This window comes from Myotis nattereri (genome assembly GCF_964212035.1).
Source record: "Myotis nattereri genome assembly, chromosome: 15".
NCBI lineage: Eukaryota > Metazoa > Chordata > Mammalia > Chiroptera > Vespertilionidae > Myotis > Myotis nattereri.
In genome coordinates this window covers 56566727-56581868 of record NC_138090.1, presented here as the reverse complement: position 1 = coordinate 56581868, position 15142 = coordinate 56566727, and the positions used below count along the sequence as shown (strand labels likewise).

The 15142-nt window shown below is 50.2% G+C and overlaps 1 protein-coding gene across 1 annotated transcript; it reads right to left on the bottom strand.

The window, feature by feature from the left end:
- Positions 1-7783: 7783 nt before the first annotated feature.
- LOC308530743 (olfactory receptor 6Z7-like) lies at positions 7784-8728 on the bottom strand (the record flags this gene model as incomplete). Its single annotated transcript, XM_081107425.1, has 1 exon — positions 7784-8728. One exon carries the CDS (start codon positions 8726-8728, stop codon positions 7784-7786), a length of 945 nt encoding a protein of 314 aa, XP_080963551.1.
- Positions 8729-15142: the final 6414 nt, after the last annotated feature.

Below are 15142 nucleotides of genomic sequence, written 5' to 3'. Positions count from 1 at the left end.
ATGTGCCCTCCATCCCCCTCCCTGGGGCCAGGATCAAACCTGCAACCCAGGTACATGCCCTGGACCGGGAATGGAACCTGAGACCCTTTGGTGCTAGCGCTGATGGTCTAACCACTTAGCAACACCATCCAAGCCCATAAATCTATGCATTTTTTGAAGATGGAGTTGAAAATTCTTGCCCCATGATTGCATGTGGGTTGTGGAAGAAATAATAGTGACATAATACATGACAACACATAACATCATACCAATCTGGTCATACCTACATAACACATGACAATTCCTAGCATGAGAATACAGTAACATAATATGATACAATAACCTAATCGTAATATAATGTCTAGTAATAACAAACATACTGACTCTGTGTCGTGCACATACATGTGGTATATATGATTACACACACCTGTGATCATACACATATATGATTATATACACACAGACACACCTCGGTCCTCACAATCACCCTATCTGGTGGGTCCTAAAATGGTCCCATTTTACAGATGAGGAAATGGAGGCAGAGAGAAATGGTATCCGAAGCTACACACAGAGCGAGAACCAGGGGATTTGAACTTGGCCACGTGACCCCAGACTTTAACCAGTGTGCACCCGTGTTGGGGCGAGTTCTGGGCTTTGGGTCTGAGCACCTGGGTGAACAATGATGTCATGTCCTGAGCTGGGGAAACTGTGGGGAGAACCGATCCTCAGACCAGAAGTCAAGGTTCTACTTGGCTGTGGTCATTGAGAAATGGCTGTTAGAAACTTAAGGGGAGAAGGGCTGCCTGGGATGGGGGTCGGGGATGGGCAGGCCCCGGCTAGAGTATCAATCTGGGGGCGTCGTTGGCACAGCAATGTCAATGAGAGCCACAGCGCTGGGCATCTTGGCTCAGGAAATCATGGCCATTAGAGGGAACACGCCCTCACCCTGGCTCCTGGGCTGACTACAAAGTTTAGTGTCTACAGGGAGACGGGGTCCCTCATGAAGAACCCAGACACGCAACGAGTGCCAATTTCTCATTAAGCTCCTGGCGGCTCCCCACGGAGGAGAACTCTGCCCACAGGCTCCATGCCCAGGAGAGGTCCCCGCTGGACGAGGGGGGCTGAGGTCAGGGCGGCCAGGTGGGACCGGCGTAATTGGCCTCCACTCACCCCCAGTAGCCAGGCCCCGGGGGCCGGGGCTCGGAGCTCGTTAGGAACGCGCGGCCCAGACCTCCTGGGAGCTCGAAGGAACTTTTGGACTCCCTGAGCTCATTAGGAAGGAAGCTGGGGACCCGCCAGGTGCCTGCTCCCCGTGGGTGTCTGGCGTTGGTCTGAGAGGGCACACGCCAGGGTGGCGAGGGGGGAGGAGGAGACTTCGGCGGGAGCCAGAGTGGCACTGCTGAGCCGTGTGCATTTCAGGTCCATGGGGGGTGGTTTCCTCTTTGTGTTTGTTTTTTTGTTTTGCTTGTTTTGTTATATTTTTATTGATTTCAGAGAACAGAAATGAGAGGGGGAGAGAGGGATGGAAGCATCAATGATGAGAGAGAATCACTGGTCGGCTGCCTCCTCCTGCAGGCCCCTGGCATGTGCCCTGACCGGGAATGGAGCCACGACCTCCCAGTTCATCGGTCAAAGCTCGACCACTGAGCCACACTGGCCGGGCTCATTTCCTCTTTGTAGAAACAGACACGGGGATGAGGACAGGGCTTTGTCCAGTCCCCTCTTTGCATCTTCAGTGACAAGAACAGCACCCAGGCTCTGGCTGGTGTGGCTCAGTGGATAGAGCGTCAGCCTGCGGACTGAAGGGTTTCAGGTTCGATTGCGGCCTGAGTTTCGGGCTCCATCCCCAGTGGGGGGTGTAGGAAGCAGCCGATCAATGATTCTCTGCCATCATTGATGTTTCTATCTCTCTCTCATTCTCCCTTCCTCTCTGAAATCAATCAATAAATATATTTTTTTTAAAAAAGAATAACAGCACCCAGCATGGGGCACAGACTCAGTGAAAACTTGTTGAATGACTGAAGGACTAAAATTATCTTCTTTAATATATATATATGTATAGATATGTATATATGTATGTATGTACATGTATGTATATATGTATATGTATATGTATATATTTTATTTATTTATTTATTTTTAATTAACAACATTCTTTTTTTAATGTATTTTTTTTATTGATTTCAGAGAGGAAGGGAGAGGGAGCATCAACCTATGAACCAGGAGGTCGCGGTTGATTCCCGGTCAGAGCACGTGCCCAGGTTGCGGGCTTGATCCCCATGGAGGGTCGTGCAGGAGGCAGCCAATCAATGATTCTCTCCCATCATGGATGTTTCTCTCTCTCTCTCTCTCTCTCTCCTTCTCTCTCTCTCTTTCCCTCTCTGACATCAGTAAAAAATATCTTTAGAAAATTATTTAATGACTTGTGCAAGATCACACAGCTACTTTGCTACCCTCTAAAATAAAAAATATTTTTTTAAAAAAACCAATGGAAAAAAAATATCCTTGGGTAAGGGGTTAACAAAACAACAACAAAAAGCTTAGCAAATCCAAATAAACTATGGCCTTTCGCTCATTGTTTGTCAACTTTCCTGGGCCGTGGAACGCCCAGATATCTAGTTCAACCTTATTTCTGAGTGTGTTTGTAGGGGTGTTTCCTGGAGAGATTAACGTTTGAATTGGTGGACCCAGTCAACCACTGCCCACCCCCATCCCCCAGTGTATGTGGGTGTCAGCCAAGACGCAGCCAGTGTTCAAGTTCCCCAACTGTCGGTCTGTTTGCTTGAATACGTGTCCGAATAAAAGCCAGGCATTGCACCTGGTCGATTGGCCTCTTACATTTCTCTTATCGTTTTCTTATTTTTATTTTAAATTCATTTTTATCACCCAACCCTGGCCCCTCCCTCCCATTTTCCAACCATCAGGTTGTTTGTCCTCTGTGTCTCTGAGTCTGTCTCTGTTTTGCTTTTACCGGTAGATTCCACCTACCAGTGAAACCATATGGCGTTGGCCTTTCTCTGAGCCTAATACCCTCTAGGTCGATCCATGTTGTCGCAAATGCCAATATTTCAGCCCTGGCCGGTTTAGCTCAGTGGATAGAGCATCGGCCTGCAGACTGAAGGGTCCCGGGTTCGATTCCAGCCAAGGGCACATGCCTGGGTTGCGGGCTTAATCCCCAGTAGGGGCCGTGCAGAAGGCAGCCAATCAATGATTCTCTCTCATCATTGATGTTTCTATCTCTTCCTCCCTCTCCCTTCCTCTCTTAATTCAATAAAGAAATATATATTAAAAAAATAATAATTATTTAAAAAATGCCAATATTTCATTCGTTTTTATGGCTGACAAATATCCCATTGTATGTAGGTACCACATCTTCCTTTTTTTCTTTTTTCTTTTTTAATCTTCACCAAAGGATTTTTTTTTAATATATTTTATTGATTTTTTTTTTTACAGAGAGGAAGGGAGAGAGAGAGTTAGAAACATCGATGAGAGAGAAACATCGATCAGCTGCCTCCTGCACACCTCCTACTGGGGATGTGCCCGCAGCCCAGGTACATGCCCTTGACCGGAATCGAACCTGGAACCTTTCAGTCCGCAGGCCGACGCTCTATCCACTGAGCCAAACCGGTTTCGGCCAAAGGATATTTTTTCTATTGCTTTTTAGAGAGTGGAAGGGAAGGAGGAGGGAGGGAGAGAGGGAGAGAGAGAGAGAGGAGAGAGGAGAGAGAGAGAGAGAGAGAGAGAGAGAGAGAGAGAGAGAGAGATGTGAGAGAGACACATCACATTGACCAGTTGTTTCCCCCTCCTGCCCCAACCGGCCCAGGATCGAACCTGCAACCCTTCCAGGCCTGGGCCGATGCTCTCATCACCGAGACACATCAGCCAGGGCACCTCATCGATTCTCCACAAAAGCTCTGTGATACCACGTAATGGAGCGGGAACCGTGCAGGGAAATGCAAGGAGAGGTGTCTGTTCCTTTGGTGCTCACGGTCCGTAGGGGGAAATAGACCTTGTTGAGCAAACACTAAATTCAGTCCCAGGGGCTGTAGGTAGCGGAGAGGTGGCTGGTCGCTTCTTTATTTTTTAAAAAATATTTTGATTGATTTCAGACAGGAAGGGAGAGGGAGAGAGAGATTGAAACATCAATGATGAAAGAGGATCATGGATCAGCTGCCTCCTCCACGCCCCTCACCGGGGATGGAGCCGGCAACCCAGGCATGTGCCCTTGACTGGAATCAAACCCGGGACCCTTCAGTCCGCAGGCTAACGCTCTATCCACTGAGCCAAACCGGATAGGGCGGCTGGTCACTTCTTTCTGGCCCTCAAGGTAGGGGGTCCTGAAAGGGGACATTTGAATGGAGACCTAGGGAGTGAGACAGGCCCAGCAATGCCAACAGCTGGGGGCACGGGACTGTGCAAAGGCCCTGAGGGGAGGATACAGTGTGTGTGTGTATGGTGGGGGGGGGGGGATGCAGGATCTTTGGGGGAGGACTCAGTGAGCATGATCAAAAAGGGGAGTGACGGAGAGGTAGCCCCACACCAGTCCACGCAGGACCTGTCAGAGGGAAAGGGCGATAGGAAGAGCCCAGGGAAAAGCATTTCCAGGGGAGGGAACAGCCAGCGCGAAGGCCCTGAGGCAGGACAAGCCCTGTGGACGCAGCTCAGGGGAGATGAGGTCACAGAGGTGCCCCGGGCCTTGGGGAGGCCTCTAGGTTCATGCCCGGTTCCTGGGGGGCATTCCAGGAGGCCCTGCCTGTGCTGGGGGACAGGGAGTCCGGGCTCCGTTCTCCTGTTCCTCCCTCTCCTTTCCTCCTCCCTCCCCAGGCCCCTCGGCCCTGGGCACGTCCCCTGCACCCGTGAGTCCACGCCGCAGGCCCTGGGCACCCCTCGCAGGCCAACCAGAGCTGGGCGCACCGATTTCCCGCTGCTGGGCTTCGAGCAATTGCCCCGGCTGCGCCAGCCGCGTGCTCATCCCTCTGCTCCCTGCGCTGGGCCCGGCCCTGCTCACGCCCCTGCGGCCCTGTGAGCTCCTGTGGCCCTGTGTGCGCCCCTGTGCGTCTGGCGTGCACCCCTGTGTGTCTTGCGTGCGCCCCTGTGTGTCTTGCATGCGCCCCTGTGCGTCTTCTTGCGCCCATGGGCCCCGATGGGGACGCGGCTCTCGCTGGGCACCTGCTGCTCACTCCGCCTTGGCCCAGGCACAGCGTGTCCCCCCCACCCCCACCCCCCCTCGCTGCGCACAGCAGGTGCTCCCGGTGGTGTCCTGAACCCCGACATAGTGCTTCCTCCTCAAGGGCGTGGCCTGGGACTGCCATGTGGCCATCCCCTGGGCCCTTCACTGTGGCGTCGTGTTGAGTGCGCCACCTGCTGGCCGCCACCTGCTGGCCGGCCGGCTTCTCAGCGTCACTGGCCTTTACCATCTGGCCCGTGGCATCCACCAACTTCTGTGACATCTCCCCTCTGCTGGGCCTGGGGTATACGTGACTCCAGGGTCTTCGAGGCCCACGTGTTGGCGGCCACAGTGCTCATCATGGTTGTCACCTTCTGTCCCATGTCCACACCCTACGCCAAGGTTCTGGCCACCACCTTGCAGATACCGTGGGCCACTGGGCACCACGAGGCCCTGCCCACAGGTGCCTTCCAGCTTGTTATGGTTATTGGCCACCCAAGGCCAGCGATTCTGGGCGAGCAAACAGGTGGTGTCCCTCTTCTACACCCTGGGGACCCTCCCCCACCTCGACAAGCTCATCTACAGCTTGGGGAATGAGGAGATGAAGGCCGCGCTTGGGAGTGTGGTACGGAGGCAGGATGGGTGGGTGGGTGGGTGGGTGGGGGCGCACCCCACGAGTAACCTCTTCAGGACCACTTTTCAGTGTCAGAAATTGTTGGTGTCTGTTTTTGCTCAGGATCTATGTGCAAACATGGGGTTTGGCACTCTGATTCCCACCCCCCCCCCCTCCCGCCTCCAGGAACCATCATTTTTCCTCTTCCAGTCCTGGTGGACCTGAGTCCACCTGTCGGTTCTGGCATTCCGTCCTCAGTCCCAATTATTTGGTAGTGGTGGACAAATGAGCCTGATTTGGGTCAACTACAGTGTATCAGTCAGCAAGAATGCCATGTAACAAAACCCTCCTAAAACAACAGAGCGTGCTAAAACATGTCCTTGAGTCTCACCAATTATTCCTAGCAGATTGAAAACTGGACACAGCGCAGATATCCATGGACTGATGAGTGGGTAAACAGATCATGGCGCATCCATGAAACGGAATATTATGCAGCCATAACAATGAAGTACTGACACCCGCTACAACACGCGCAAACCTCAAAAACATTATGTTAAGTGAAAGGAGCCACGCAAAAGGCCCAGTGTGATATGATTTCGTTTATGTGAAATGTCCGAAACGGGCAGATCTACAGAGACAGAAAGATTTGTGGGTTCTTAGGGCCAGGGGCCAGGGGACTGGTAGTGCCGTTTGATGTGTACCGGTTTCTTCTGGTGGCGATGAAATGTGCAGTTAGATAGCGGTGATGCTCGCACAACTTTGTGAATATCCAAAAACGCCCCAGAAATGTACATGTTTATTTTTAAAATTTATTTTTAGTTTTTAAAAATCCTCACCTGAGGATATTTTTTCCATTGATTTTCAGAGAAAGTGGAAAGGAAGGATGGAGGGATTGGAAGGGAGGGAGGGAGAGAGTGGGGAGAGAGAGAGAGAGAGAGAAATCTGTTGCCTCCTGCACTCACCCCAACCTGGGCCAGAGATTGAACCTGCAGCTCAGGTACATGCCCTTGATTGGGACTCTAACTTGTAACCCTTCCATACTTGGGCCAACATGCTAACCACTGACCAACACCATCCAGGGCCGAAATTGTACATTTTTAAAGAGTCAAATCTCTAGTCTGAAATATATATATATCCGTCCATCCATCTGACTGGTCGCTATGACACGCAATGACCACCGGGGGCAGACACTCAGTGCAGGAGCTGCCATATGTGCAGTGGCCATTTAAAAATAAACAGCACCGCGAACCTGACGCCGACAAACCAACACTCGGCTTCCCCCAAGTGGCTCACAGGTCCCGCCACCGCCCCAGAGCAATAACCCACCAATTCACAGCCAATGCTGCCAAGACCCAATGTCACAAAATGTGGCCCACAGCCCAGCCCAGCCCCACATCCCAGCCTGGAAACAGTCGCTGTGGGTGCTGGGTAATGACGTCACGTAGCAACGCCCGGCTTCCTCTCCCTAGCGATTAGCTTCCTTGGAGTTTCTTCAGCCCAGGAACCCGACTTGCTTTATAGCCAGGGGCAAACATTTTACACTTTAACCAAACCTTTGTGAAGCATTTTCCCGTGCCTCATCTCACTTGATCCTCACAGAACTCCTGGAGTAGGTAGACAGGAGACTCAGTGGAATCCTATTTTCTTAAAAATATTTTTTATTGATTTTTTTACAGAGAGGAAGGGAGAGGGATAGAGAGTTAGAAATATCGAGGAGAGAGAAACATTGATCAGCTGCCTCCTGCACGCCCCCTACTGGGGATGTGCCCACAACCAAGGTACATGCCCTTGACCGAAATCAAACCTGGGACCCTTCAGTCCGCAGGCTGACGCTCTATCCGCTGAGCCAAACCGGTTAGAGCCTATTTTCTTTTCATTAGCAAGATGTGAACAGCGATATTAAAATATTTCTTCTAATTAATTTCCTTTCCATGTGCACGAATTCGTGCACCGGGACACTAATATCTCAATTAAAATAAAAAGTATGAATACACTGAGATCTCCCCCGTGCCCAGGCCGGGTGGTCAGCCTCGGGGCCAGCCCAGGGTTCTACGGAAAGCTGCCTGGACCTCCTTGTTCCGTAGGCAGTAGATGACAGGGTTGCACATGGGCGTGACCACCGTGTAGATGACAGACAACACCTTGTTGAGATCCGTGGCTTCGATGCGGCTGGGCCGGGCATAGATGAAGAGAGTGGCCGAGTAGAAGATCCCCACCACCGCCAGGTGGGAGGCGCAGGTGGAGAAGGCTTTGCGGCGGGCGGTGGCGGACGGCATGCGGAGCACCGCCCTCCCAATGGCCACATAGGAGGCGCCGGCCGCCAGGAGGGAACCCCAGAGGATGACGATGGCGGAGATGAAGTCCACCAGCTCGGTCAGGGCCACGTGGGTGCAGGACAGGTTGAGCAGAGGGGAGACGTCACAGAAGAAGTGGTTGAGGACGTTGGGGCCGCAGTAGGACAGGCTGGCGATGCATGAGGTCTTGACCACCGAGACCAGCAGCCCGCCCAGCCAGGAGGCCACGGCCAGGCCCAGGCAGACCTGGGGCCTCATGAGTACCTGGTAGTGGAGCGGGTGGCAGATGGCCGCGTAGCGGTCGTAGGCCATGGAGGCCAGGAGGGTGCACTCGGTGCAGATGAGGGTGATGAAGAAGAAGAGTTGGGTCATGCAGGCCTCGAAGGGCACGTGGCAGGGTCTGCCCCGCAGCCCTGCCAGCAGGCTGGGCATGGTCACGGACACGTAGCACATCTCCAGGCAGCTCAGGTGGCCCAGGAAGAAGTACATGGGCTTGTGGAGCTCGCCGTGAGCGCAGACGAGGTAGATGATCAGTGTGTTCTCCAGGAGGGTGGCCAGGTAGAGGGCCAGGAAGACGGCAAACAGGACGTCCCTTACGTCTGGCCTCGTGGACAAACCCAGCAAGACAAACTCCTGAACTCGGGTCAGGTTGCCCAGCTCCGGGGTCCTCTGCATCTGAGAAATAAATACACCCATAATCCCTTAGCCAGTGTAGGTCAGTGGTTACAGCGTCAGCCCTCCATCCAAAAGTTCAAGGGTTCAATTCCTGGTGAAGGGCATGCACCAGGGTTGCAGGTTTGATCCTTGGCCCTGGTCTGGGCGCATGCAGGAGGCAACCAATAGATTTGTCTCTCTTATATCAATCTTTCTCTCTCCTCACTCCCTTCCACTCTCTCTAAAAATCAATGGAAAAAAATATCCTCGGGTGAGAATTAACCAAAAACACACACCATAAAAGAGGTTGCAAATCTATTTCTCTGCACCTTGCCTCACCCTACATCCAGCCATTGTCTCACAGAGTCCATGAAATAACCGTATCTGGTTCCTCTGCTCCCATCCTTGCCCTCCACAGTACTGATCCATGTGACAGCTGGTGGGGTCTTTCAAAATCGTAGATCATATAGTGCCTGTCTCCTGCTTCAAATGGACAGATTTCCCCATTGTTTTTATTTATATTTTAAAAATATATTTCTTTGTTGATTTCAGAGAGGAAGGAAGAGGGAGAGAGAGATAGAAACATCCATGATGAGAGAGAATCATAGATCGGCTGCCTCCTGCACACACCCTACTAGGGTCGAGCCCACAAACCCAGGTATGTGCCTATGGCCAGAATCGAACCTGGGACCTTTCAGTCCGCAGGCCGATGCTCTATCCACTGAGCCAAACTGGCCAGGGCATCACCATTGTTTTTAGAATAAGCATCATGTTCTTTATCATGGCCTTCAAGCCCCCAATTTTCGCATTTTTAAAAATATATTTTATTGACTTTTTACAGAGAGGAAGGGAGAGGGATAGAGAGTTAGAAACATCAATGAGAAACATTGATCAGCTGCCTCCCGCACACCCCCTACTGGGGATGTGCCCGCAACCAAGGTACATGCCCTTGACCGGAATCGAACCCGGGACCCTTCAGTCCACAGGCTGACGCTCTATCCACTGAGCCAAACCGGTTAGGGCCTGAATAGCATTTTTAAAATGTTACTATTGACAGTATTACCGATGTCCCCCATTTCCCCACCACTTGCGCCCCTCCACTCAGCCCCCACCCCACCCCAGGCCTTCCCCACACTATTGTCTGTGTCCACGGGCTATGCTTATATGCATACAAGTTCTTTGGTTGGTTTTTTCCCATCCCCTCCACCTTCGTGCCCTTTGAGATCTGTCCGTCTGTTCTATGCATCCATGTGTCTGCACCTATTTTATTCATAGGTTTATCGTGTTCATGAAATTCCACATACAGTGGGGCCTTGACTTACGAGTGTCCTGACTAACGAGTTTTTTGAGGTACGAGCCGTCTCTCGGCCGATTTTTTGCTTTGAGTTGCGAACTATAATTCGGGTTACGAGCCAGCTTCAGATACCCCACCGCTAGTTGGCGCAGCGAACGTCACAGTGAACGTCACAACATCAGCCCAGCATCACGTGTCTCACTCGTTTACTTTATGATTTGACATAAGAGTAATTTGAGTTACGAGTTCCGTCACGGAACGAATTAAACTCGTAAGTCAAGGCCCCACTGTATAAGTGAGATCCTGCGATGTTTGTCTCTCCCTAAATGGCTAAAGTCGCTGACCATGTTCATCTCGGTCCCCTTCAGCCCAATGGCGTTTGCCGCTGTCCGCGGTGCTGAAACGAGCCCCTCACCGCTGGCCGAGGGCCCACCCGGTCGGAGGCCGCTGTCCGCGGTGCTGAAACGAGCCCCTCCCCGCTGGCCGAGGGCCCACCCGCTCGGAGGCCGCTGTCCGCGGTGCTGAACGCGCCTGCTGCCTGAGCTCCCCTGGGCTCCCAGGGACAACTCCCCCACCGCCCTCTTCCCTGGGCGTTTCCCTCCCCTCATCGGACTTTGCTCTTCCGCGACCCACTTCCTCTCTGGTCCTGCTTCTGTTCCTAAATCCTCTCTCTGTCCCTGGGCCAGACTCAACCCCGCTGTGAAGTCTCACAGCCCGTCAGTTAGCTTCGGTGCCGGAGAGGTGGTTATGGCTTCTCTTGAGTCAGAAGCAAACCGTTTAATTCCAAAGGCCACATTGGAAATTTTCAGCCGAGGGTCAGGGCGCACAGTCACTGTTTAGGGGTTTTGTTTTGTCCCATAGACATTTCTCGAGCATGAACAATGTACTGAGCACTGAGCTAGGCACAGAGGGGGCGTTGAGATGGACAAGGTATGGGAGGGGTTGTGTTTCTATAGGATGCTTTCTTATTGAGGACAGTATTACAGATGTCTCCCATTTTCTCCCCAACCCCTGCCCCATCCCAAGCCTTCCCCATACTATTGTCTATGCCCATGGGCTATGCATATATGCATATATTTTCTTTGGTTAATCTCTTCCCGCCCCCTCCCTCTACTGTCTGTTATTCTGTATCCATACCTCTGGACCTATTTTGTTCCTCAGTTTATTTTGCCCATTAGATTCCACATATAAGTGAGATCCTATGGTATTTGTCTTTCTCTGACTGACTTATTTCACATATCTGATGCTTTCTTAGTAGCTAAACTTGGACATGTTACTTCACCTGTCTGACCCTCAATAGCCTTTTCTGAGAGAAAAAAAGATGGATGTAACTATCTTCATGGCAAATTCTGTAATAACCCCCACTGTTTTTCATGCATATATAGTTTTAATTGAATTTATTGGGGTGACACTGATTAACAGAATTATACAGGTTTCAGGTGCACAGTTCTACAACATATCATCCGTACACTGTATTGTGTGTTCAGCACCCCAGGTCAAGTCTCCATCCATCACCATTTACCCCACTTATACCCTCCTCCACCGCACCCCACCTCCCATTCCCCCAGCAATCACCACACTGTTGTCCATGTCCATGAATTCTTTCTCTCTCTCTTTTTTCTTTTTTTAAAAATATATATTTTATTGTTTTTTACAGAGAGGAAGGGAGAGGGATAGAGAGTTAGAAACAACGATGAGAGAGAAACATCCATCAGCTGCCTCCTGCACACCCCCTACTGGGTATGTGCCCGCAAGCAAGGCACATGCCCTTGACCGGAATCGAACCTGGGACCCCTGAGTCCGCAGGCCGACGCTCCATCCACTGAGCCAATCCAGCTAGGGCTCTCTTTTTTCTTTTTTGCTCAATCCCTCCACACCCCCATCCCTTCCTCCAACAGCTGTCAGCCTGCTCTCTATCTATGAGTCTGTCTCTATTTTGTTTATTAGCTCATTTTGTTCATCAGATTCCACAAGAGAGTGAAATCACATGGTGCTTGTCTTTCTCTGACTGGCTGACTTCACTTAGCATACTGCTCTCCAGGCCCACCCATGTCCACTCAGAGAGCCCTGGTTCTGAACACAGGATCTTTCCCTGAACAGAGATCCTGGACAAGTTACATGACCTCCTAGCACTTCAGTTTCCTTATGTGAAAACTGGAGATAATTTGATTCCTTATGGTGTTTTCATGTGCCAAGTTTCTGTCCCATGATAAGCCATTCACACCTATCTTTATGATACGTACATTATTTCTTTTGTTTTTGTTGATATTAATTTTCCCCCAGAATATTTTTCCTTTGATTTTTTTTTTCTTAGAGAGAGTAGAAGGGAGGGAGGGAAGGTGGCAGGGAGTTAGAGAGAGAGGGGGGGGGGGAGGGATGTGAGATAGACACATCAATTAGTTGCCTCCTGCAGGTGACCCAATCAGGACCTGAGATCGAACCTGCAACCCAGGTGTGTGCCCTTGAGGGAGAATTGAACCTGAGACCCTTCTGTGTGTGGTCCCATGCTCTAACCATTTAGCAACACCAGCCAGGGCTCTGATCTCTACATTATTTCATTAATCCAGGTTGTAACCATCTGTGATTGAACTCTTATTTTCTACATTTTATTCAGAAGAGGAATGAAAGCTCAGAGAGGTGAAGAAACTTGACTGAGGCCACATAGATAGGGGCCAATCCAGCCGCCACACTTGGGGCTGTCTGACTGTGAAACCAGTGGTCATTTTTCTAGACTTGGCTGCCTCTCTGTGGAGGCGACATTCCACAGGTTTGAATCTGTACAGTGTCGCTACGCTTTGGCCTGACTTCCAAGCAAGTTCAGGGCTGGCATGTTAATCTAATCCTTTCTAACGGAGAAGGCCATCATGCAACCAACAAGGCAGGGTAGAGGCCAGAGGAGGGAGTATTTACTTTGAGAAGGAAGGACTGGGAAAACCTCACATAGAATCTGACATTTTAACTGACTCTTGGAGGATTTGTAGAAATTGGAAAGTCAGAGAATGAGCAGAGGGTTGGGCAGCCCAGGAAGAAGAAATGGCACCAGCACAGACAGAAAGCTGTGAGCTCGCGTTGGCCAAAGTTACTCAGCTAAAAACTTCAGCCCAGCCTTTTGCAACAGCTTGGATGGAACCGGAGAGCATTATACTAAGTGAAATAAGCCGGTCAGAGAAAGATAAATACCACATGATCTCACTCATTTGTGGAATATAGAGAACAACATAGACTGATGAACAGGGTCAGACCCAAAGACAGAGAAACAGCAATCAGACTATTAATCCCCAGAGGGAAAGTAGGGGAGGGTGGAGGTAAGGGGAAGAGATCAACCAAAGGACTTGTATGCGCGCATATAAGCCAAACCAATGGACATGGACAACGGGGGGATGAGAGAATGAGTGGGGGGGGATGGGGGTTAATGGGGGGAATCATGACACATTTGTAATTCTTTAACTAATAAAGAATTTAAAGATAAAAAAAAAGAAAAAAAACTTCAGCCCAGGTTTTCAGCTCCCAACCCAGCCCTACTTTTCTTTTCTTTTTTCTTTTTTTAAAATATATTTTTATTGACTTCAGAGAGGAAGGAAAAGGGAGAGAGAGAGATAGAAACATCCATGATGAGAGAGAATCGTGGCCTGCCTGCCTCCTGCAAGTCCCCCACTGGGGATCGAGCCCACAACCCAGGCATCTACCCTTGACCGGAATCGAACCTGGGACCTTTCATTTTCACAGGCCTACACTCTATCTACTGAGCCACACTGGCTAGGGCCCAGCCCTTCCTTTTCAATCTTCCCTGAGAGACATCCTGGAGTAACAGAAAGAATTCAGGGCCCTAACTGGGTGGCTCAGTTGGTTAGAGTGTTTTCTTAATACACCACGCTCACCTATCTGATTCTGGTCAGGGCACATAAAAGAAGCAAGCAATGCATTCATAAATAAGAGAAACAACAGCTCTCTCTGTGTGTCTATCTCTCTCTCTATCTCTATCTCACTTTCATCAATCAATCAATAAAAAAAGAATCCAGCCCTGACCGGTTTGGCTCAGTGGATAGAGCGTCGGCCTGCGGACTGAAGGGTCCCAGGTTCGATTCCGGTCAAGGGCATGTACCTTGGTTGCAGGCACATCCCCAGTGGGAGGTGTACAGGAGGCAGCTGATCGATGTTTCTTTCTCATCCATGTTTCTAACTCTCTATCCCTCTCCCTTCCTCTCTGTAAAAAATCAAAATATATTTTTTAAAGAAAAGAATTTATTCCTCAGAATCGTGTGAACCAGGACTCCACATCCAAATCCTCTGCTGCCTATTCCTGTGAATTCAGGCTTTGCTCTTAGCCTTGGCGACAGCATGGATTAATGTGGAGATTATTATGCTAAGTGAAATAAGCCAGTCAGGGAAAGACAACTAGCATAAGACCTATCTCATGAATACGTGGAATCTCATGAACAAAATAAACTGACAAATGAAATAGAACCAGAGGCAGACAGCTGTCAGAGGGGACGCGGAAGGGGGAGCTGGATGAAATAAGGTGAGTGGGACGGCCGAAGAGCATATGTGCATAACCCATGGATACAGACAGCAGTGTGGCAATGGCCAGAGGAAGAAGGTTGGGGGCTGGGTGGAGGTGGGCAAAGTGTGGGGTGGTGGGGAGGGCAGGAGAGATGAGGGATATCTGCAGTACTGTCAACAATAAAATAAAGTAAAAACATCCAATTTTAAAAATCAAGCATTTTTTTAAATCAAGCATTTTGTACTTCCTCTTATTGACATTTAACCTCTCCATCTGTCAAATGGGAGCTGTATATATATAACTGTACCATGGGATTATTGAGAGGATCGAAGGGGATACTACAAGGACAGCACTCAGAGGATCTGTGTTATAAATACCATTTCCTTTCTTTCCATCTTTTAAAAAATATTTTATTGATTTTTTTTTTTACAGAGAGGAAGGGAGAGGGATAGAGAGTCAGAAACATTGATGAGAGAGAAACATCGATCAGCTGCTTCCCGCACACCCCCCACTGAGGATGTGCCCGCAACCAAGGCACATGCCCTTGACCGGAATCGAACCCAGGACCCTTCAGTCCGCAGGCGGAAGCTCTATCCACTGAGCCACACCGGTCAGGGCCCTTTCTTTCCATCTTAATGAG